Here is a 24,378-nt window from a genome sequence, read left to right as displayed (position 1 = left end):
TCTGCAGATGATTCCATCTCTACCATAGGTATCACCAAGTCACATTTTGTACCTCATTAAGGTAGGTAGTTATCTATTTTCCAAGGTGTTTTAAGGAAACTGTTTCTTTAAAAACAGCCCCCTGAAAAAAAAAAAAAAAAACAAAACAGCCCCTAGAATAAACTTCCATTTATCTTTCAAGAGCTGTCCAAAATCCTAATTGAATAACACTTTGCTGTGCTGCATCTAATTGAAGACCAGATGCCATTGAACTGGAGTCATCAATACTCCATACAAGTACAGGCATCTGCTTGCATAAAACAACGTGCTTTAGCAGCTCCTTACCTTTGAGCTCTTTGGACCAGCACCAGCCTCATCTGTGAGGTGCACTACAAGTGCAGGGAGTTGTAAAAAGAAATCTCATTTCTTGATTGCCATTCTCCTCGTGACAGAGAGGATAAATTGTAAATTTTTATTGCAAAATATTAAAATAAATTACATTTTACAAAGACTTAACAAATATTTACATACAGTGTGATTCCAGTGACAATCAGCAACAAAGAACAGACAGACAGGCATATTATGGAGTGTTAAGAGTCAGAACGGTACAAACTTCAAAAGTTGTATGAAAGACAAGCTAATTTTTTTTAAAGGTACATCCATCACAAATGGAATGAATCTCATGAGGCACAAAAATTACAAGTCTACAACAGAGTTCTTGGGGTGTTTAGTTTAGATCAACAAACTTGCATATTGCTTTTTGCTCTCCTCAGTGATGCTTGTCTGTCTCTACACATACTCTCCCAGATCAACTGGAGAAAAAAAAATATAAATCTCAACATATACAACTGTGTCACCATGGATCTGTAATCAGTCTATGGTTTTATTTAAGCATGTTTTGTGACATCCATTGCCAGCAACAGATTCACAAATCATTAGTTCAGAAAAATTTAACACACCACTTTTTGTATTTCCTCAGTGATTTCGTACCAGTGTATCAGATGTGTTAGACTGCCTGCTGTGAGATATGTATCTGAAAATGATGCCCTTCTGGTAAAAATAGGCTTCAATAGCACAAGACAAAATCAAGAAGTGTTACAATGATGTCACGAAGGATGTGGTCACATAGTCTATAGCACTTAAAATGGCTTTTGTAGGAACACACTTGTTGTCACATTTTAGGATTTTTACTTATTTTTTTTTTAACTAAGCTTTTTTTTAAAAAAAAAAAAAAACAAAAACAAAAACAAACCAACCCCTTTCTTCTCTTTCCAGAAAGAGATCTGTCTTACCTATAAAACTAATTCCATAGCATGAAGAGAGCTGTTAACATATTGGTTAGCCAAATGAGATCTTACATGGCATCCAAATAAACTGTTTCTAGACTGACAAGATAATTGAAATAACTACAAAACCTTACCAAGTAACACTGGGGAACTCACTCAGAGGCACTTTGGGGGCTGAATAGCGCAAAACTCAGCCTGGACACCCCTCTAACTCACTACATATAAATCTGAAGGCAGAAAGACATTTTATTTAGATCCCCCAGGCACCTGCTTTTCACAAGACATGGAAGACAGGCAGGCAAAAAGCTGTCTTGCTTAGCACTTCGGCAGTTCTGAGACGGCACCATAATTTTAAAACCCCTGGGAAATGGTTCAAAGTTTTGGAGAGAGCCAGTATGAAAGCTATACGCCAACTAAACCCCTCCAAAACACTGAAAACAAGTAGGGCTTAACGAGACCAATTGTGTTGGCCCCTTTGTAAAGAGGAATTTTTTCCCAGTGTTCAGATTACATTAAGGCACGTGGTGGGATGTCTTGAGAACAGTTTTGTGAGGTGTGATCATGTTTCCCAAAAAAAGCGGGAATATTGTACTTTGTTTTAATAAATTTAAACTATTACTTTAAATCCCATGACACTTATTATGCAGACTTAGAGTCTACGCTGACTACACTGGGAAAGGCCAGAGAGCCACATCTAACTTGATAATATGAAACAGATCCCATCCATTCTCAGCTCTGGCGTACAAGTGCACTTTGCTATGGAGAATGGAGAGTCTGGGTTCCAGTGTTCAACATCCCCTCCCAATCAAAGCAGCCCAGCCAAGTGTCTGGGTTGTATTATTTCTGTATTAAAGAGAAATTTATCTTTTTTTTTTAAATGACAATTGGACTATGCTTTTTCATTTCATGCACTTTCAGCAAGCCTTTTCTCTCCTCACTGTCCTGTAGCTTTCTAACTGTCACTAAAACTTTGATCTTTGCATGAATAACGGAAGACAAGTTAGAGGACAACAAAAGCTATATGGAGTTCCTTCTCACTTTCCTTTAAGCTAATGTGGACAAAAAAACCAACCAAACAAAAAAAAAAAAAACCCAAAACGAAAAAAAAAACCCCCAAAACAAAAAAAAAGCAAAAAAAAAAAACCAAAGCAAAAAAAACAACCAAAGCAAAAAAAAAAACCAAAGCAAAAAAAAACAACAAAAAAAAAACAAAAAAGAGAAGGCTAGACTTGCTACACAAGCATCCTGTGTATCGTGCATGCAGTCTTACCTGTCATTTCTTACAGTTACAAGGTATAGCTGTCAACCACAACCCTTCACATATACAGAAATACTTGAAGGGCTTGGAGTCATTTTAAAACAATGAGGATGGAGGTGTCTTTAGAAGTAAATTAGAATCGTCTTGATACAGTCTTTCCTGCTTTCCTGTCAGATGCAAGTCAAATTCATCCAGCCACCCCTGCTCCAAATACCAGTAATATAATAAACTTTGATTTCAAGTTAGGATCTCTCTTCAGCAGTATGATAATAAAATACAGATTAACTACGGAATCCGATGATGTTGATTCCATATTTTTGCCAGTATAACAGAGTTAGCCCTAGCCTTGTGTTCACTTTCTATTAGAAAAAAATATCATACACATGGAAAATTCTGCAGAGAAATGAGTAAAGACAGTCCCCTGTTTCACAGTAGAGGACTTCAAAACTTCCCATCAACAGGCTATACAACCAGAGTGCCAGTTTCCCATATGTCCTCCTTCTTCCGTGGAAGAGGCCAGCAATTGAAGCTGCAGCTAATATTTGGAGTTATTAGAAATATCTAGTAATTCAAGGTTAGCATTGCAAGATTCCCTAAACTCTTCTTACAGAACTAGTGAGTCTGCCAGCATTACACTGAAAATGAGAATGAGACAACTTTTAACTGTTCAGTGAACTTTGGAAACTTTCAGACAAACTGGAATGACTTAAGTATTGTAAAACTAAACAGAACTTGGCATGTTAAGGTTCAAAGGTCTTGGCTATTTTCTGTTCCAAGTGTATCAGATACAACTGAAGTCAGTACCTTTTGCCAACATGTAATCAAGAGCCTCATTTGAAAGAGTTGTCAGGGTTAACGTGTAGATACAGAAAAAGAAAGAAAAATAAAACCATGGTATAATTTTCTTTGTCGCCAAACAATTTGCGCATAAATGTTATGAAGAGACATACTTTCTTCTCAATGAGAAACCCATTTCCAAGCCAAAAGATAGTACTTTCAGGAGCTTAGGGCCAAAATTCCTTTTTAAAAAGTGCCTTATGGCCTTAAGTCACTTGATCACATCTCAGTTTGCTCAAGATTTGACACTGCCCAGCCTTCTTGCAAGTGAGATAGAATAACCATAACCATTGTATATGCACATAGGTCATACTTTAAAATAAAACAAGTAAGCAAAGTGTAATCAACTGTTTCAAAAATAACCTCTCATTCAGGTCCAGTCTGAAGTACCAAGGCAGGGAGGAACATCAAATAACAATACTGACTAACACTGCACAGATCAGCAGCAGTGCTACAGGTCCCTTCTGACAGGCATTAGGGCATTTGGAGAATACCTGTGCCTCCCAAGGTGATCTTTCCTCAGAAGAACAGTGTCAATAAAACTTCACCTGTACATAGATACTGTATAAGGTTCATTCAAGTATTTCCTCTAGGAAATGGACAGTGGAAGGACACTTTCAACATTAAAAAAGTTCATTGCATCCTGCTTGTGCTCATACATGCTTTGATCAATAAGTCTTCCAGTCACTTTACTCTTAACAGTTCTGGGGCTGATGTGCAGTTTAGCAGCGCAATTTCTGAGCTTCATCCCAGATGATTCTTCTTTGTTAGAGGGCTCCTTCTCAATCCATTCCTTTGGAATTTTTAATTTTAATATTATATTTATGAAATTACAATTCACTATAATTTGACAAGCACTGACATATTCTAGACAGATGTTTCAAATGCTTCCTCCTCAGTCTGCCAGTGCACTTCAGCTCAGATCTGGGTGTCCTGGTATTCCATCTAAAGTTTCTCATTAAGAACAACTGGTGGTTGCACCATTTCTTTATGGTAACAACTTAACAACGGGCAACTTAAAAAAAAAAAAAAGCAAACCCCTTGCTTTCATTTGTGATCAAAGCAGGATTCAAATCCAAGTTTTCAGAGGTGAAAAGCTAATGAAGTAACCGAACACATTTGATGCCCAAACCAGTCTCTTTGCAACAGTACAGTTACACTCCCAAATGAATTCCTCAATGAAATGCATAAACGCAGAACAGGTCCAGTGTATTAACTAGTCTTTTCTTTTCTACTTTGTCCAGGAACCATAAAAATCCCAAGAAGGAGCAGGACTCTAAATTCAACTGTTATTTTACAGGTTTTTCAGATAAGCAAAGCTGATGGGCTCAGAAACCAACTAAGGATAGGAAAAGGACACTGGAGTTTTAGTTTGGGACTTGCTTTTGTTTTCAAAGAGACAGGAGAAGATGCAAAAGCATGCTTTTCTCCTTGCTCTGTTAATTTGTTCAATATGCACTGACCACTTTCAGAAAACCATTGTCAAATATTCTTCACGTTGCAGCCTTCACATTGCTTACTGTATTATATTCGTTCATCAGTTGTTCATAAGGCACAGAAAGTTCTAGCTCGTTATTGGTAAAAGTGGAATCATCAGAGGATGGGAATTTTACCAGTTTTTTTGCAGTTTCAGATTCCTCTGCGAGATTATCATCCATAGAGGATTTTGAAGTTTCCTCATCATCTGAGATATCTTCCTCTTCATCATCATCTTCATTTACAAATGTTATATTGGCATTCTCAAATATTAAGGGTCGATAGTCTCTGGAATCCCACACTTCACCTTCTTCTTCACTAATCCTGTCTAGTTGGTTTACAAACATGGTTCCTTCTAAAGGGCTGTCTCCAATACGTTTATCATGCAGGGGTCTCAATACATGACCATTTTGAATGTCCAGAGAAGCCTCATCGTACTCAAATGACTCTGTCTTTGTGTAAGTCACCTGGACATCTATACCAGCATTCTGCATATTTTGTTTGGTATTTTCTACTTTAATCATTTTGTCATTGTTTGTCTTCAGGGCCTTCTTCCCAATTTGCTTAATAAGATCATTGTAGGTCTCTTCTTTCTTTGAAAGGAAGCTGAAGATGTTTACATCCTTTGAGGTACCCATTTGAAGAGGTTTTTTAGACCGAGGATGGTTGTCAAATGACTCTTTTCTTTTTTTCCTCCGTTTCTTGATTGCTTTGTGGACTTCCACAAACATACTGACCTTCCAGTTAACGAAGAGTGAAAGCCAAGCTAGTCCGAGATAAATCCATAACTCCACAAAATATCTGTAAAGGGCATGATAGTTCGCATCTGGATTTACACCTACAAAGAATTAAAAAGAAGAACATTACTGAAAAAGGACTCACAGCTGATAAACCTTTTAATTTATGACCCTGAGAACTACTCCCTTCCACACTAACAGAGCCTAGTTGTTTGAACACTGCTCTGAGAGGTGGTAAGTGGGGATCTGAAATCCTTCTGACAGAAAAAACTTGATTCCAGGTCTTCCACTTCTTGGCTGCATGTATTTTGACCACTGGACTACAACATAAAATGCAAGCATATTTATCCTCTCCTTTTAAGCTATAAAAGTGAATTTTTTTCCTCTTTGAAAATTATAAGCCTTCTCCCTGCCATCAAGGTATGGATATCGGTACCTTCCTTGAAAAAAATGATTCAGAATTCCACTCACAAGGACCATCTCCAAAGCCGTGAACAAGGCAGGGGATTTTAGAGAAAGACAGGATTTAGAAAGGAGACATCAGTATGCTCAGCATTTCCTGTTGACTAGTTCTAGACAGCTGCACAGAGAGCAATGCCCAGTACTTATGCGCCCTGCTTAGTACATTGGATCCCGTTCAAAGGTGCTTACTATCATGGTGGACAGGATAGCTGCTTGCCTGAAACAGGGACCCGGGACACCTGAAAGAGTTATGAATACCAGAACTTGGCTCCAGATTTAGTCCAAGGCCTCAGGTACCTAAACAAAGACTGAAGAGCCAGCTCTAATCCATTGGATTAGTACCTAGCTTTACTTGAATCTCCATTCAGCAAAGTGTTTCAGAAAAGCTTAAAAATCACCTTTTTTAATTATGGAAATGGACTTGCCACACTATGCATGTAGTGAAATATTACACAAAATAGAGTTACTGACCAGCAACAAAATCTCCAAATCCTATGGTGGTGATAGTGATGAATGAGAAATAGAGGCCTTCAATGTAATTCCATCCTTCAGTCACCATAAAGACAAAGGGAGGAATAACCAGATGGACCAAGACACCCCAAACAATGAAAATAGCTGTGCATGTAATTTGTGCTTTCCTCTGTAAAGAAGAAAAAAAAAAAAAAAAAAAAAAAAAAAAGTCAGTGAAAGATCTCTAAATTTTCTTTTCCCATCCATGGCTCCAAGGATCATCTGACAGTATCAGACATTTCAGAGTTTTGTGCTAACAAGCTCATCAGCCATAACTAAAAGTTACCGACTGAAGTAATCACACAACTGTTTTTTTTTTTTTCCTTTATGCAGAACTCACTATTCTTTCAACTACTTGCTCAAACAGGATTATTTCCTCATACTTTTCATGCATACTCGAAAAGTTTAAGAAGTTCCTGGTATTTTATGAATAGGCATGGGATACAGACATAACACTCTAGTCTAAAAAGCAGTCAGTACTTCTGATTTTACTTTAATTCATTTTAGTGCAGAGGAACAAAAACATTTCAGATGCTTCTCTCCTATTTATGCCTCCTACCCTTTGCCACTGATGTAACCATTGCACAAAGCTGCACACACACATGTATTTCATCATAATTTTCTGTACTTTCTTCTCAGGTGCTGAACCAAAAAATTTCTTGCTGTTTCTGAAACTATGACCTAAACCAGTCCCACTGTCCTCCAGGCACTATGGCCCTGCATTGCCTCCCATCTCTGTGCAGAGTTAGAACTGACCGAGATAGAACTCACTTGGGGAAAAAAACCAACCAAACAAATAAACAAACAAACAAAAGAAAACAAACAAAAAAACCCCACCACAAAAACAAAAAACCCAAACCACCAAAACCAGACAAACCACCAGCAAAAAACCAACAAAAAGCCACAAACAAAAAACCCGCAAGCCAGTAACTCAGAACAAAACATTATTTTCCAGTTGGTTCACTGCACAGCAGGAAGCACTCATGCTAGCATAGAAATAGGTGGGAACAAAGCAGGACAGCTTATTTCCATGTCAGAGGAGTTTTCATGGAATGTCTGTGAAATGGAGCCTCACCTACATTTGTCCTACAGGTTTCTAACATAAGGAGATACATGTGTCTCATTTTGCTAAAACTTCTTGCAGAACTAGCATATCAGACCCAATCCAACTTTCAGTCATTGCTATGCAACACCATTTTTGAAAATTCATATTTGTGCAAGTATTCATTTACTACCATGATTATCAGGTAAGTTAAGAAATGTAAACTTAATTCATGCATCAAAAATACACAGCACAAGGATAAACAAGAGAGGGCCTTACCAGGCTTACTCCTCTTTTTGTCAGAAATTGGCCCAGCCTCTTGGCACGTCCTCCAAAGAACTTCCCCAGAGCACTGATCCACGTCAAGCAGAGAGGAACTCCAAAGAGCCCATAAAATATGCAGAAGAGACGCCCAGAGGGTGTTTTTGGTGAAACATTTCCGTAACCTAAAAGAGATAAGTATGTGCACGGTCTGTTCTTGTTGCAGAGAATTCAAGGCAATTCCACCTATGCACAAAACAACATCGCATGGGCTTCTGCTGTATCAGATGCTCCTTACTTCACCATCTATAAGAACTTTAGTCTACTCCAGCTGCTGAGCATCTGAATCTAGATGCCTTCCAATTCTACTCTAGCAAACGTGCATTGCATTAATGCAGGCTGAGAAGATTACTGCATTTTAAGTGTTTCCTGGATTTTGTGCATCTTTTTTGAGACAAGATGAGATAAATATGAAATAAAGCTCATCTCAAAACTTCAAATATGATTCCCCAACCTTAAGTAGCATTGCTAAAAACCTGATTGAATCAATTTTACAGAATAAAAGCTCAAAATTCATCCTGAAGCTAGCTTGCATGTGCAAGAGTCTCTGAACACATTTAACTTGCGACCTTGTACCTTTCAGGGTAAAAGTTTGTGAGTTAAGTGCAAGGTGAACTGTAACATAGCAAGGTATTTCAACTGGTTTTAGTTCTTCCCTGGTCACAGAACCCAGCAGGGCATTACAAACCCAAGCTCTAAAATCAGCAGCCTATTTTCTGAACTTTTGCCAGAGCTTTCTTATTCAGGTGTGCTCCTGACTTCAACTTTTTGTCGTAAGTTATATTATAAGCTGGGTATTATGATCTTCAAATAACAAGGAAAACCACAGTGCTGAAGACGGTTTAACAGTAAGACTTCCATTTCTGTATACCTCCAGCCTTCTCTGGTTATTTTGCATTCGTGGTTTTTTTTGTTTTGTTTTGTTTTTTTCATTGTAGGTGTAGCAAGGGTGCAGCAACACCGTGCAGCAAACATTTTTTTTCTCTAAAAGCAGAAGGCAGATGATATTGAGCTCTGAAAATCTCTATATCAAAGGAGGAAAAAGTCTTTCAGTGTAGAGGGTTTTAGAAGCACAAATCAGTAGTGAGATTTAGAAGACAACAGTTGTTCTATTTGCCTTCTTAAAGAGATAGATAAAAAGTCTAGATTGTTCTGCAAGCCAAAAACACTGATAAATCAGTAGCTTAAGAGGATGCAGGTTAGTAACAGGGCAGTTATAGAATCATCTCATATGCACATGCTTTAAGTATTAGTTTAATGGAATGTTTTGTAACTTTTTTGAGGGGATCTTATGATTTGGAAATTTAAGTGCATGAATTAACAGAACTGGAATGACACCACTTATCCTCAACAGCACCTTGAATCCATTACTTATTGGAAAGGGAGACATTTTTGTACTATATACCTATGGAGAGAATGCCAAGAACCTGTTTTTTTCCTCTATGAACCTGTGAGTGAACACGTACTGTAGGTAACTCCAGCCATTCGGACTTCATTCAGTGGCTCGCTTGACACACAAATGGAAGAGTACAAACACACTAGAGCAAACAGAAAACTACAGTTAGGAAAGTTGACATAATAAATACTTACCGATTGTAGTGATCACAGTAGCAGCAAAGATCACAGCGTTAGGCCAATTCCAGTTGTTGAAAGTATTGTTCCCAGTGATGGCAACCCCCTGCCCAGCAGCATTTGACACAACCTGTAAGAAAAGAGTTTACAGTCATTCTTGAAAACTCCTGGCAATCTGAAAGAGAAATGTGTCTGTCTCTCTCATGTTTTGCCCCTTTGTTCACACTTTCAAAATAAACACTTAGGTTTTTTGGGAAGGCTAGCCTAGTATATGCAGTAACAATAGTTTTATGAAATATGTAAACTTGCTTCACCTAAGAAAAAGTAGCACAGGTGCTCTGACATTTAAATAGGAGGTTTTAATTAGATAAGCTTTTACTTGATTTACCAGTTTAACCCAAATGGATCTCTTCCAGAGACCAAACACACTCCTCCAGACTGAACTAGCATTTAACCTCCAGTGCAGTTCTTGAATTTGGTTTAATATTAAGGACATCTTCAGAACTACTATCCATTTCAAAACACTGTTACATGCCTCAGCTTGACTTTGTTATGAGCAGGACATCATGGAATCCTTGGTAAAGCTAGTGTGATTAATGTTAATTCACCTGCTGTCCCTGGCAAAGTTAAACCATCTACAAGCCAATGTAAAACTGTACTTTTCAAAGACAGACAATTTAACACTTTTCTAACACTTTTCTGAAGTATTTCATGCAACAGGACTCTAGTCATTGCTCTTGAATCAGGCCCCTTTCTTACCCCATCTTTGAATCTAGTATGCCACGATGAATGCAAAGCACTTGTTTACAATGTTTTAGGGACGCAAGCATAGTTACTAGCATTTCCACAGATTCAGCAAGCCAATTTTTTAACATCTGGTCAGGTCTTCAGGTGCTCAAGAATTATTAAACATCTTAATCTTTTCTACAAAGAAAGAAAGACCCAGTCTCCCCTACCTTTCCAAAACTAGACTGTAGAAGACACATTGATAAAAAAATGTAATGACTATTTAGTGCTGGAAGTCAAAGTTTCAGATCAAAATAATGCATCTTGCCGGTGCTGACATTTCTACCTACGCAAAGTAAAAGAGAAAAGCGATTCATCATATTCTCTCCTAAAAATCCCTAGGTATTTAAATCTTTGCTCTGTCACATCATGCTGCAGTTAAAGCCTTCTCAGGTTACACTCCTTTTTTCTCTTCAGTGTAAACTAAGGCTGTCTGAACAAAACTCTGAGGCTACATCCATATACAGGAGAGGTGAAGTTGTCTCAAAAGTTGATTCATAACATTATCCCACTTTCTGTGTTTCTCCCTCAATAAGTGTTGAACACAAAAAATATCTTGAGCGAAATATGTAAAATTGGAGGCAATATACTTTTTTCCTAATAAACATGACAGGTGAGTTTATCTTAAACTGTTAAGAACTTAGAGGTACCTACAACCAACTCTTCCTTCCCTCATCATCCCTTCCTTCCTTCCTACTTGAGTAACATCTGATCTTGGACCCAGCAGACTCAACACAAAGTTCAATCGCTACCGAAAACATACACACAAGTTAACACAGGTTTTAATTGTTCTTGAGACTTATTACATATCACCACCCTCCCCCTGTAATAAAAATGTCCTCAAAGTGAATGTATTGTACATATACAAGATGCAAACAATTTAATTAAAAATGCACTTTAAACACACAAGCTATTACAGAAGATAAAAGGAGAGGCATTGAAAGCGAATGAAGGTACAGAACTAGATTTTTTTTTCTCCTAGTAAACTCAGCGTGTGTGCAAAACCACATGCAGTGTCTTTCCATAGCCTACAGGATCTGGGTAGAAAAGGATATAGAGTTCTCACCAAGGCAGTCATTTGTCATAAGAAAGTAATGTTGAAATGAGTGGTAGTCCTAAAATGGGCAGGTTGAGAGCAGGCAAGTAAACACACAATGCCACTCCCTTCCAAAAAAAAATTTGAGGCAGCTACAATGGATCACAAGAGTTCATCGAGTAGAGATCAAAATAACTTCATTTCTGCTGCGATCCGCAGATGAACATCCTAAAGTCTCAAAGGACACTGAAAGTACCTGATAGACACAATCTGGGATGTGTTATCCCTGAAAAGATGCCTTGACTTCTTCCACTGCCCAGCAAACTGCACTAAATGTTACATCAAACACCTGTTCTCCAGTCATTTTCCATGCTATAAGTGCACTTGGATTTTTTTTTTATATTTTTTTTTTTCCCCTCACAGAGCAACTGATCTCATAGAGACGCCACTGAAGTGTCTGTTTCCATTGTCACTGAGCCATTATCTCATCGCATTACTCCACCTTCAGCCTGAGCTAATGTGCTTGGTTTCCCAGTACGTGCAGTTGCTTCAAGATCTGCCAGCGTTTGAGGTCCGGAGGTGTGAAGGGGGCCCAGACTCTAGAGGAAGAAGCTGCTGGACCGAGTAGCGCACAGCTGCCCTTCACACCCAGGCAGTTAACATTTTCGGGGAGAGATGGCCAGCGCTCTGAGTTATAAAAACACTTTACATAGAGTATCACAGACACTCTCCAGCCAAAGCTGCCACTCTCTTCCTCTCCCTATTTGCACACAGCTACCTGTTATTAGTGCACAATTATCTACGATCTATAGTTTAGGATTTTAAGTTACTTTATGCCTGTAATAAGCCTGAATCCGCATTGCCGCACACAATATATGCATCCCAGCTGCAGGATCAAAGATAGTCACAAAACATGCTTAGATAGCTTTGGTGCAATGGGAAATATGTAGCTGCTTTCCAAGCAGCATAACTCTTGCCCATACTGAAATAATCAAATATTTTGGCTTCTAACAATGTGAGTGGACACTAAACAACTGAACAGCAAATATGTTTGGTTTTTTTTTGCTTGGCAAACCTGTTAGGCAATGTCAATGTCAGAGATGCCTTTATTTTCACATGCTAGGATACAGAATGCCTCATGTTGCCTGTGCTGGATACCTTAAACTACAGAACATTTGCTCTAAAAAGCCATTGGATGGGAAAATAGGAGGCAAGGAGGGAGAGGATGAAGAGAGTAGACGGTGCAAGTGTTCTTAATATCTTGAAAGATGTCATTTAGAAAATACCTTTTCAAGTATGCCCAAATTCAAAAGCTGAAAATAGTTAACTGTGAATTTACACATCCCCTTAAACCCCACCTCATGACAGTTTGTACTGATAAAGGCAGGACTTCATTTTCAAACTATTTTTGCCTCATAGGAATCAAACCTCCTCTTCTCTCTCACTCCCCACCACCTCAATTCCACACTTCGGCAAATGAAAGAGGAAAAGAAGATCTAGAGTCCCTGGAGCTATTGCTGAAAGCAAACACTTGCAATTTCGGAGGGAGATTTAAGACACATAAAACTAATACATCTTCTGATGACATTAACACAAGTAGAAACCTCGATGCCATTTGAACATAATCAAGCAGAAAATCTGCTCCATTTGCAGGTACTTCCCCACCGACAAACCCCAGCACTGCTCAAATACAGCCTTGTGTTTCCTGGGCTTGGTGACATTTTTATTAACCTTCTGATGACCAGGTTCACTCAAGATTTACCAGATATCACAGGAACTAGTTGTTAAAATCTCCTCGATCTTGGGAGTTTCTCTCCAATACTTCGAGCACGTGCCACTTGCATCCCCCTATATGACTGAAAAGAGCTGAAAAGTTCTCAAAACAAATTTGAAAATAGCAAGGAGAAGCCTTGACCCATATAGATATTACGGATATGTTCCTACCTCTATTTATTCTACTTCTCCATTTTCCGCTGGGGGCAAGCCCAGAAAAGCACCCAGGTTTTCCCAAGCTGGGAAATCACATACTAATACATTTCTTCAAATTGCCTGTCCAGGTTTGCTAGGGCAAGTCTCTATGGTGGCTTAAAAGCTTGCAATAGTCAGCAGATCCATCTCAGCTGTCCTTGTCTGTATCAGCAGGAGGGATGGTCAAGTTAGACATTTGATCAATACCACTGCAATGTAAAATTGTTCACAACTGAATGACATTTAGTTTCTGTAGAAGTAACATGAGGATACAAACTAAGGGAGCAAGCACATTGGAGACTGTCTAAGTATGTTGAATATGCCATTTTACTTTGGCTTCTTTGCCTTCAGAAGAAGGAAAAATGGGATGGAACCATCACCTTTTGCCTTTGTGCACAAGGCTTTATTTTCTTTCTAGGAAAAGAAGAAGGTATTATTTTACATCGTCCCTTTATATACTTCGATACATTGATGGGATCCCTCTGAGCTTTCTCTTATCCAGGCTGAACAGTCCGAGCTCTCTCAGCCTTTCCTCATTGGAGGACTGGAGCATTCCCCAGTCCCTTGCTCATCTTAGTGACTCTTTGCTGGACTCTCTCCAGCATGCCCCATGTCCCTCTTGTATTGGGGAGCCCAGAACTGGACGCAGTAGCCCAGGTGTGGCCTCATCAGTACAGAGTGGAGGGGAAGGATCACCTTCCTCAACCTGCTGGCAATGCTTTGCCTAATGCAGTCCAGAGTACCTTTAGCCACCTTTGCTGCAAGAGCACATTGTTGGCTCATGTTTAACTCTGTGTCCACCAGGGCCCCTAGGGCCTTTTCTGCAAAGTTTCTTTCCAGCTGAGCGGTCCCCAGCATGTCTTGGTGCATGGGTCCACATGTAACCACATGTGATGTTATTCTAAGAGTTAAGGAGTGCAAGAAAGCAGGTTTTGCATAGCAAGTAGAAATCATAGAATGGTTTGGGTTGGAAGGTCATCTAGTCCAACCCCCCTGAAAGGAGCAGGGACATCTCCAACTACATCACATTGCTCAGAGCCCCGTCCAACCTGGCCTTGAATGTTTCCAGAGATGGGGCATCCCTCACCTCCTCTCTGGGCAACCTGTGCCAGTATTCCACCATCCTCATCGTTAATTTTTTTTTTTCCTAATGTCTAATCTGAATCTACCTCCTTTTAGTTTAAAACCATTACCCCTTGCCCTATCACAACAGAATATGAACAGAAAAACACCAAGAATTACAAATATACCAAGTATTTGAGAGACCTGCCTACAAGAAATAAAGCTTCACCAACAATCTCTTTTCACATTGATATCCAAATTTCTGATATAATTTGAAGAAACCAGAAAACCGTGGAGTAGTTATCTATTAACGGGTACATACAATACTGACAATTTAGCCAATCATAAGAAAATTGTCCACAGTAATAAGGTTTAAATTTATAATATCAGATGAACTCTATACTGCTGTTCATCTTTAAGCAGATTTTAATTTTAACCAAATCTAACAGCAGCAGACCAAAACAAATAGGTGAAGTGGTACAAGAAGCTTTATGGACATTTTCATGCCTTTTGAAAATCAAGAAAAGGCTCAGAGTAACTCATAAGTTACTTTAAAAAAAAAAAAAAATCCATGCCATGCAGATTGCACATTCTTCTACTTGTACCCATGTTTTTTGTAGTTACCTGGGGTTTCTGGCTCCAGCTATGAAGTTACAGTAGCAGTGAGCTGTTTATAATAAGCAGATTTTTAAATGTAATCAAAACATATTTAATTGTTAATGTTTATCTTTCCAATAATAAAAAATTGAGTCACATGTTAAGGCTGTCAGGTCAGATATACACTACAAAGTTCTGCTGACCTAGATAATATTGTCTCAGGATTACGTGTAAATAAAGAGAAGATAAGCCTTCTCAGTCAGTATCCCTTTTGGAGTACTGAAGTACTGAAGGTGGTCACAGCTAGACTGACAGAACAATTTCCTCAGACTCATGCAGACAGGCAACACAGTCACCATGGCCAGAAATTTCCTGCCCTGTTGGCATATTGCACTTTGACATCTGCTTGCACATTAAAAGCAGCAGAAGCTATTTCACAGATACAGTCTGAATTTGTCAGTACTTTATAGGCCGATCAAAAGTAGTGGATTCACAATCAAACTAGGAATATATTAATCCTAGCTGACAGCTGTCATAGCTCATCTATTGAATTAGCTTGCATGTCAAGTTTTTAAGCAACAAATATATATTTAATACAATAATACTCTATTGTTTTGAGTTACAGTAGTTGGAGAAAGAGAAAAGAAAAGAAAAAAAAAAGATTTAAAGCCAACTGCCTTTCTCCCAACACCTCCTCCTCTCATGTGTCCTGACTGAATGGAGGATACTGTGCCTGAGAGAAAATATTTTCCTCGCTAGAGTATCTTGGCAGCTTGGGGTTTGGGTAAGGAAAGGGAAAGAGAAGCCAACTATGCAACTAATGGTTTTACCAATGAATAAAACTCAAATAAACTTTTTTTTCCCCCCAATTACTTTTCATGTCTAGTTATATGAGGTGTGTACATGCAATGATTTATTAAATTTTTCTGTTTGAGGTCTCCAAAACCTTCATATTAACCTATATATTCTTGAGACTAAAATATTTCACCTCTCTTCCCAGCCTTCACTTCCAAAGACAGCTGCACTACTGCTAAGAAAATCTTGCTATGCCACGATGCTTACTTTGGAATCCAGAAACACAACATGGCAGAGTTGCAGAAAGATGAGAGTATACATAAGGTTAAATGATTTGATCAAAGCAGCAGAAAAAGCAGCTATTCCAATATCATTTTTAGGAGGACTGCTATACACTTGTCTATGCGCAGAGAAATCAAAGCTCATTGCTTCTTGGAGAGGAAAAAAAAAAGAAAAAAAAGTCCTTTCAGGATTAGAATCCAAAAAACCCACAGCCTAGAATCCAAAACAGTGGCACTCTATTTGGATATGTGTATTTCTGCTAGCCACTTGGCACCTGGCACGTTTAGCACATAACTGGTTCAAGGCAAGAGTTCTCAGGGAAAGATGGTAGTAACTATCCACCCCTCCAGAGCAGCTCAAAGTCATCAGAAAAGCAAAGACTTGTGGTTTCAGACATCCTTTTTTTCACCCCCATCTCTAGTGTAATGACAGGCTTATCCTGATTGCTCACTTGGACTCCGAGTTCCCAGCTGACTGAAACATGCTGGCGTACGACCAGGGCCAGCACACGGGGCCAAGCGAACAAGCCTCTCGGGCTGCCTCAGCCACTTGACAGTCTCCGCAGGACTATGCTAACCAGCAGGACTTAGGATAGCTGACCTTTCATTTCCCTCTCAGCATTATCTGTGTTCACAATATGAATTTCATGTTTGTCAGGACAAGAACCATGCCAGCTGTAAAACGAAGTCTTTTAGCTGAGTCCTGAATTTCCTACTTCACTTCTGTGGGGAATGGTTTGCGACCTTTTTTGTAGAAAGAAAAATAAGACAAGTGAACCATATTGTCTCAGTCTAACAGGCAACACCCTTGTGTCTTACTAATTGTGAAAGTTTTACTGTCCTTTACTGACCTATGCAGAGAGTCAAGTTGGAAGGTGGTTGGGGCAATAGGTGCAGGATATGAGTCAGCAGCACCTGCATTAGAGAGGGATGGTGGGATTTCATAAATTCCACATTTATTAAAGCGGACATCAGTTGACTACACGTGTCTGATTCCAGATCAACTGAGCATACAGGAGTGAATCCACAGTTAATTCGACTGCTGTCCTGTGGCATTTCTTCCCAGCTGGCCTATACTAAGAGTTGCTAGGTTCTCCAAGACGCTCACTAATCCTAGAACTTGTACAGTCTGTTTTAACAAATCTAAAATGTAAGGTAGAAACAGCTGGTTTCTAATAGCACAATGGGGTTATGGCCAGTAAGTCACCTATCACAAGGCTGAAGTTGAAACTGAGTCAAAAATAAGAAGTAGGCTTTGAGGGAATAATGGTAACTTTCACTTCTAAAAGAATAAAAGCCCCACAGCCCTCATGTTCAGTGTTGATAGATGTAAATAATAAACCTAACCAAAAGCAGACCTTACGTTACTTGAAAAGCTAGAGACATCAATATGGGTATACAGGATTCCTTCCCCCTTATCTATGAACTGAAACAAAAATAAAATCAAACTCTGGAAAGCAAGTGTTAGTCCCAGTGTTTACATTCCTACATAGATCAACTACAAAGAGCAGGGACAATTCTTCCCCTTGCTGTCATACACTGCATTTACAAAAAGTTGATTAAGTGTTACTGCGAGTAAAAACATATTTTGCATTTTTCAATCAACAGTTTAATCCTAAAATACAGTTCCTATCAAAGGGCAAACTTTTGAAAATTCCCAGTTAGGAAAAAAATTAAAAAGACCTGGCAAAATATGGGTTTACATACTTCAGGGGAGGGTTTTCCTTCCAGCAATAGCAAGATTTAATCCAGAATGAGATGGTATTTTCACCCTCCTACCAACAGGGCAGATAACATTCTATTTTGTAAGTTTTCGACAGTTTTCAGAGAAAGGAGAATTTAAATAAGTTCTCCTCAACTCTTCTTTTTAACTGCTTCAGCAGTTTTTATTGTTTTGTTTTTTTTTTTTAACAGGGCAATTATAACAGTTACTTAAATTTGCTGTAAGTGACTTTAAATGATCCACAAGTATCTTAGCATACAAAATAAAAATGTATGTATATAGGTCAAATGCACTGTAGATACCACATTTTATCCAAAAGATTATAAAACAAGATTGAACTTGCTCTGCAGCAAGAAAGTTTACCTAATCTTGTTGATTCTTCGTTTACCCAGACAATTCTCAGTGTTTCATTCTATTCATGCAACAGTGCTTCTCAATGCATAAACGAGTAACAGAACCAAGACACTCTATTGCTTTCCCTTCATTACGCTTTACTTTGGTCTGTCAGCATCTTGGACTTCCATCTAAGCATACCTTTTCTTACCTAATAGAGCCTCCAGCACATGCCACTTCATACAGAGCTGTCCCTACATCTAAGCCTGATATTTAAAGAATGCACGTAAATACATGCCTGGATTTCACTTTGCATAGTTTTGTTATGTAACAAGAGAGCAAACCAGACTTTGTTTGTGTCTGTTAATTTAGAATACAGCACACCTAGTTGGCTTTTTACATGGTCTTGATTTCTTAATTTGGCTGTTTTGTCACAAATATTTATTTTTTTTTTAAGTATTGGGGAAACTCCTGTTCTTAGACTTCAACATGCCTTGCACTTTTTTCTTTTTTTTTTTTTAAAGCAGTCTTGCTAGTTTTATTAGCTGGAGAAAGCACAGAGTGGGATACATTGTCTGGTATTGGACTTTGAAACCAGATTCCAATGAAAGTAGCTAAGTACATGCTATGAAGCAAGGTATGGATTAGAGCTGCAGATTCCTTTAAATTTACTGATTAGCCAGGAAAGCAGAACAGGCTGTCTCGTACAAACACCTGATGATCACAGCACTGAACACAGTTAGGCATACAAGATACTACAAAACACGGAGAAACAGAGAACTGATCTTCAGCAGAGGGAAAATTCTCTTGACTAAACTGCATCACTCCACTGTAAAGAAAGCCTGTGTATGTCCTTCGAAGAACATGACTGAGCTTGAGGAAGGACTAGAAGGCATTCATATCTTAACCCTACACGCATACTTTTATGCTGGAAAATATGTGCTAGTTATTGTAGTTCTGAGAAAGCTTCATCTGAGGTTTATTTAGGTGCTCTGAACTGAGGAAGAACATAGAAATATCCCAAAGCAAACTGGAACTGCTCAACAGTGAGCTCTAAGATACCTCTGCGAAAGAGACAGTTTGTTGGATAAGCCAATGAATTCCTATTTTCACCTGAAGTTATAAGGTTAGCTGTTCTTTTTAAAATTCACACTACCCAATCCCTGAATAACCTGTACGTACAGAGAGGATTCAAACAAGAGCGTTCTTGCTATGGGTTAGTGTACTACAGCATACAAACTCCAGGACATTCCAAAAATGCTGTAAGCTAAGTTTTTCAAAAGCACTTGGATTTGGATGCAATACCATCATAAATAAAATTGAATAGATAATACTGTCTCAGGTCCCTACCTTTATTAGGCTAGGGGCCTAAAAATTCATCCTGACCTTGTAGAAGAGACCTTCTTTCTAATTGTTCTCTCCTAAGTCGAAAGGAGTTTTCCCCCACCTTCTCCCAAGCACTGATGACTGCACTTTTTTCTGCCCTCTGGCATCATTAATTTAACACATCACCAATTACGCATGTTAAACAATGCAGGAAGATCTTCAGTGGACCGAGTCTCAAAATGAATAGAGTGGAGACTTACACGTAAGCCTGGGCACTTCTGGGTTTTTTTTCTCCTGGGTTTTGTTGTACCTTTTTGCAAGTGCAATGCATGTAGGGGAACAATAATAAAAAAAGATAAATTTGTAACAGGGACCAAACATCAAGCTTTCTTAATCCATAACTGCTGACACTGAGAACCTAGTGTTTTTGCATGAAAAATTAGAAGATACACGCTCTGCCCTGGTTTTAGCTTGTTATCTGAAGGTCATGCAATAAATCATGGATTTACAGGAGACAAAGAACCATCTTTTTACTTGCTGAATCTGAAAAAACTCATAAAATTTTGATTGTGGCTAATATTTATGAGTCTGGAGTCCACAGTCCAGTGGGAACAATTTGTGAGTCTATAGTCAAATTAATTCCATGTTATTGCTTGGGAATAGAGAAGGTAAATAACTGTACCAGCTATTCCCTACTTGGAAAGATGATCAAAATTAGACAAAGCATGAGCAGAGTGAAAGAGGATATGGAAGAATTGAGGATAAATATCTTGGTCACTTTTGTAGTGCCAGCATTAGATATATAAATATTCTTCTCTCCCTCTCCAAATTAAAACCTGACATTCATGTGCTGACCATTTTAGTAGTTCATATACATGTAAATGCTGATCACTACAATAATTCTACTCCAGCAACAGCAAGTCCTTAGGGTTGCTTGTACTTGGGGAGACAGAGTCTTAGTATCGCTGTAAGGTACTGCGCAAGATTACCTGCTCAGTCAGCACTGGTAACTGGCACCATCACCTCTTCATTCTCACCAGGGTGAACACAAGCTTCACAAGACGTATCAATACTTGAGTTTTGCATGGAAAGTTACAGCCGAGTAATAAACCTAATCCAGACAGCTTGCCTGAGGACATGATGCTTCCCAAGATGCAAGTGCGCTCTTTTTTTTTTTTTGTCCCTTGGCATGGAGAACAAGGGCTGAGAGTTTTGAAGTTAATGGAAAATATCCTGGGAAATAATCACCATTGACGTGAGGAGAGAATTATCTCCTGTGGGACAAACAAGTGGGCGGGGAACAAACGCACCACTTAACCCTGCTAACTTCCCAACTTCTGCAGTATCTGAAAATTAATACAAAACCAGTAGTTCCAGGAAAGGGTTGATTTAACAACAGAAAATGCCTGTCTTTAGAAGAGAACCACTGGAAAACCATCTGACTTAGCTAAATGATACACTTCCACAAGAGAGAGCTGACTGGCAAAATACAGATGAAAATTGATCTCATTTTCATAATTTCCTCCTTTAGTCTATGCTATGAACTGGATCTCTCCTTCAATTAACTTGAAGTAAGAGGAGAGTCCCTGAATTTTTATATCTTGAAATTTAGCCTATTGCCCTTGAAAGCAATACAGGTTTTGCCATCAATTTTATTTAGAGAAGATAAGGTCTTATACAGGTAGCACATGGGTTGTGATAAGCCCCAGCAGTGCTGTAAGCTTAAAAAAGTAATGACAGAGCAATCAGCTGGCACACTGGCTGTATATTTTAGAGTCATTTACTGGCATCATTTCAGTCATTAGCAAGGATGGCACCAAACCTTTCATTTATATTACCCATGTACTTGGGCACCTTGTAAATCTGGTGACATATAGACTTTGACATGCCTTCAACATATAAACACTTTTTTTCAAATATTTATTGCTCAGTTGATTTGAGAGGCCTGCAAATGGTCCTGGCCAATTATACACTAAATCATTACGGCTTCAGTTTCGTGGATAGCATATCCTAATGAAGAACCATGTTTCAAAAATTGTGTATTTTTGAAGTCAGCTTTAAGATGTCCTGGTCATCCACTGCAATTTATTCTCTCTCTCCCATTCTCTGGCATAAAAGTGCTATTGTAACCTACAGCAGTAAATACAAGGGGAAAATTTTTTTTATTACATCTCATCTGTTCAGTCATACAGTTTAGGCATCTCAACAATAGCAGCACATCAACAAAAACAAAAGGGGAAGAACTTCAAGGAATAGCTAAATGCTTGAAATCCCTTTCCTGATGTCTTGCTGTCATTCTGCAAATCACTGCTGAAACTTTGCCGGCACTTTCTACAACTCTGGTCATCTGCCTTTGAGAAATGAGAAGAGGCAGATAAGGGCTAGAAGAATGAGGAGACTGTTATGGGTCAACCAAAGCAATCTGTACTGCAAAATAAAGGCTGAGAGGGGATAGCATTGCTTTCTTTTGTACTACATCAGAAGCTATAATGCAAGACCACAAAAGCCATTTAAACCAAACCCCAGTATTAGTATAGAACAAAACAAAACAAAAAGACAAATCGAGTGAAATTAAGCTGTAAATTAAAACAGGTTCTCAACCTGTGCAATAGTTTTTAATCAAAGCATTCAGCATGCTATTGTAGATGAACCTCCCTGTCTAAACCAAGATGCAGCTTAACAGTGATTGGTTTAGTTTAATGTAAATATTTCCACAACATGGTGTTAAAGGTAGGGTTTTGGATCTGAAATCTTTATTAAAATTATAATGCATTGGAGAGTATATTATTGTCCTACAGTAAAATCCTCTTAGTAAGAGAGAAGGAGTTCTTCAGCCAGAAGTTGTGAGAAAGAGTAAACACTTTCACTACTTTCTGTGGCACTGAAGGCATGCAGTTCTTCCTCAAGGATTGACATGATGCTGAATAGGCAAAAGATAAATGCTAAAGAGTAAAACAGATTACTTGGAAAGAAACAACTGTACTGATAAATAGAAGACAAAAAATTTTGCAGCACCAGCCTGATTTATTTTTTTTTCCTGGCAGACTTCTAACAAGAGTTTAAAAAGGTCTTTCAATAAAGCTTGAGCATCATAAAATAAGCCATTTTCTTCACTGAGTACACTAGTGGTTCTACAAAGTGGACGCATTGCCCTACTGATTTTGTGAGGCCTCATCTTAAGGCCACATTTAAGAGAAGTACAAGTCAATATTAGTGATTTTGTAATTATAAAATTTTCACTCGTTTATTGTATTAAGTGCTGTTCTACTGAAGGTTTACAGATAGCTCTTACAGACTACAGCTACAGACATAATACAAGAACTATTCTCTTCAGATTAAGCAAATTTTGCATGAAAATATTCCAGCTGATAATGGAAACAGAACACAAATCAAAGACTGCAGCAGAAACACTACATAACTGGGCAGAGGTGGGGGAAGGGAGGGTGAAGAAGGGTAAGTTTTTGTTTTTCTGTTTTGTAAAAAGCAAAGCAAGAGTTACATTTATCCTTACAGCTTTCCATCATAAACCTCTGTTTTACAAAACAGTATTTTAAAAATGGGCAGTTTGAGAATTTTTCAGTCAAAAGACAAATAAAAGAGTTTTCTAAAAAGCCCTCACATTGTGTACATGTGTGTTTGTGGAAACCTGTTGTACTCTGCCAGTCAGGATTTGGATAACGCTTATTGATTTCACAGTCTGCAACAAGTTCTGTGTTTTGGCTTTTTTTCCATCCTCACGAAAACTCCCCACTGCTTTCCCAAACTTCCTCTACTGAAAGGAATGCCCAAGTCTGAGGCTTCAGTTTTCACGCAGTAAATTCAAGAATAAGGTCACAAAAGGATGTTCAGCCCAAACAAGGCTGGGCCTAAGCACATGTCCAAGTCAAGTCAAGTCAACTTGACATTAACCAAGTCAAGCTGAGGCCAAACCAGCACTGCTCATGCAACTTGACAGAAAAAATTGTGAGTAGTCAGGTCTTTGGAAATATTTATTGCTGTTTCTGTACCTTAAGCATGTAACAATGAACTCTTGTGGCTACATGGGCAGTTTTCATTCTTAGAAATGAAATAATGCACGCAATCAAGCCCTTAAGAGAAAGCACGGATGAACTTAAAACCACTGTTTGATCAGAAACCAAGCAGTTGTAAACAGCTACACAGTGAATTTTGAGGTTTTCTGGCACTGAACCATTAAAGTTGAATTACTAAGTTTCCCCTCACTACCAACCCTTGCTGTCCTGCTCCTAACCTTCTCTTTGCCACAACAAGCAGCTAACAGCGTGTTTTATTAGTGACCTCCCAGCCTCGATGTGTGAAAAAGACGACTAATGGTAAACTATGGCAATGACAGAACGCATTAATTTTGCAATTAATTTTCCTGAATTTTAGGATGAAATGTGAAGTCAAGTGAGACTTAAGTGATAAAAGCCTGTTTAGAAAAAAAAAAAAGTTTGAACAAATGGATCTCTACTTCTATTCTGCAGTACAAATAGATGTTACTGTTTCCTCTGGAAAAATGTTCTAATTTGTAGGGATATTAACCTCTTAGAGGCATGTCAATATTTTTACAGCATGCACTGTTTAAGACTTGCTTTGTATGATGTATAGCATGTACAGTTGATTTTTCCTATAAGTCATAACTCATAGGACACACAATGTGAAATATATTAATGGAAAGAGATCAACAAGGTTATTTCCTTTTTGTGGCTTTCTGCAGAGTGAAATAATAAGTGAAACTCATAATTCAGCAAATTAGTTAACTGGAACTATTTTGTCATGGCAGAATTTAATGCTGAAGCCTACCTATTTGTGATACTTGCAGATCCTATGCTTGAAGGAACTAAAGCTGCTGAACTTTATTTTTCCTTTCCACTTACATGCAATGGACTTAAACATCAACAGTTTTGAAAGGACAGCTGACTTCTTTGACAGATCATGACTACAGAATTTAACAGTTGATATGGATTTTTTCACCTATTAATTTCAGGACT

The 24,378-nt window shown here is 38.4% G+C and overlaps 1 protein-coding gene across 1 annotated transcript in view; it reads right to left on the bottom strand.

Annotated features, from left to right (window-relative positions):
- Positions 1-2,481: 2,481 nt before the first annotated feature.
- Positions 2,482-24,378, bottom strand: part of KCNK5 (potassium two pore domain channel subfamily K member 5) — a 34,484-nt gene continuing 12,587 nt past the window's right edge. The window contains exons 2-5 of the mRNA XM_086745585.1: positions 9,499-9,610; positions 7,867-8,033; positions 6,507-6,675; positions 2,482-5,674 (exon numbers count right to left, since the gene is read on the bottom strand). Coding sequence (XP_086601711.1) covers positions 4,854-5,674; positions 6,507-6,675; positions 7,867-8,033; positions 9,499-9,610 — 1,269 coding nt within the window. The 3' untranslated portion in view covers positions 2,482-4,853. The remainder of the gene's footprint in view (positions 5,675-6,506; positions 6,676-7,866; positions 8,034-9,498; positions 9,611-24,378) is intronic.

The sequence above is a fragment of the Chlamydotis macqueenii genome, chromosome 3 (assembly GCF_036417535.1).
Source record: "Chlamydotis macqueenii isolate bChlMac1 chromosome 3, bChlMac1.mat, whole genome shotgun sequence".
Taxonomy (NCBI): domain Eukaryota; kingdom Metazoa; phylum Chordata; class Aves; order Otidiformes; family Otididae; genus Chlamydotis; species Chlamydotis macqueenii.
The sequence above is the reverse complement of the archived record's forward strand: the minus strand, read 5'-3'. Positions and strand labels throughout refer to the sequence as shown.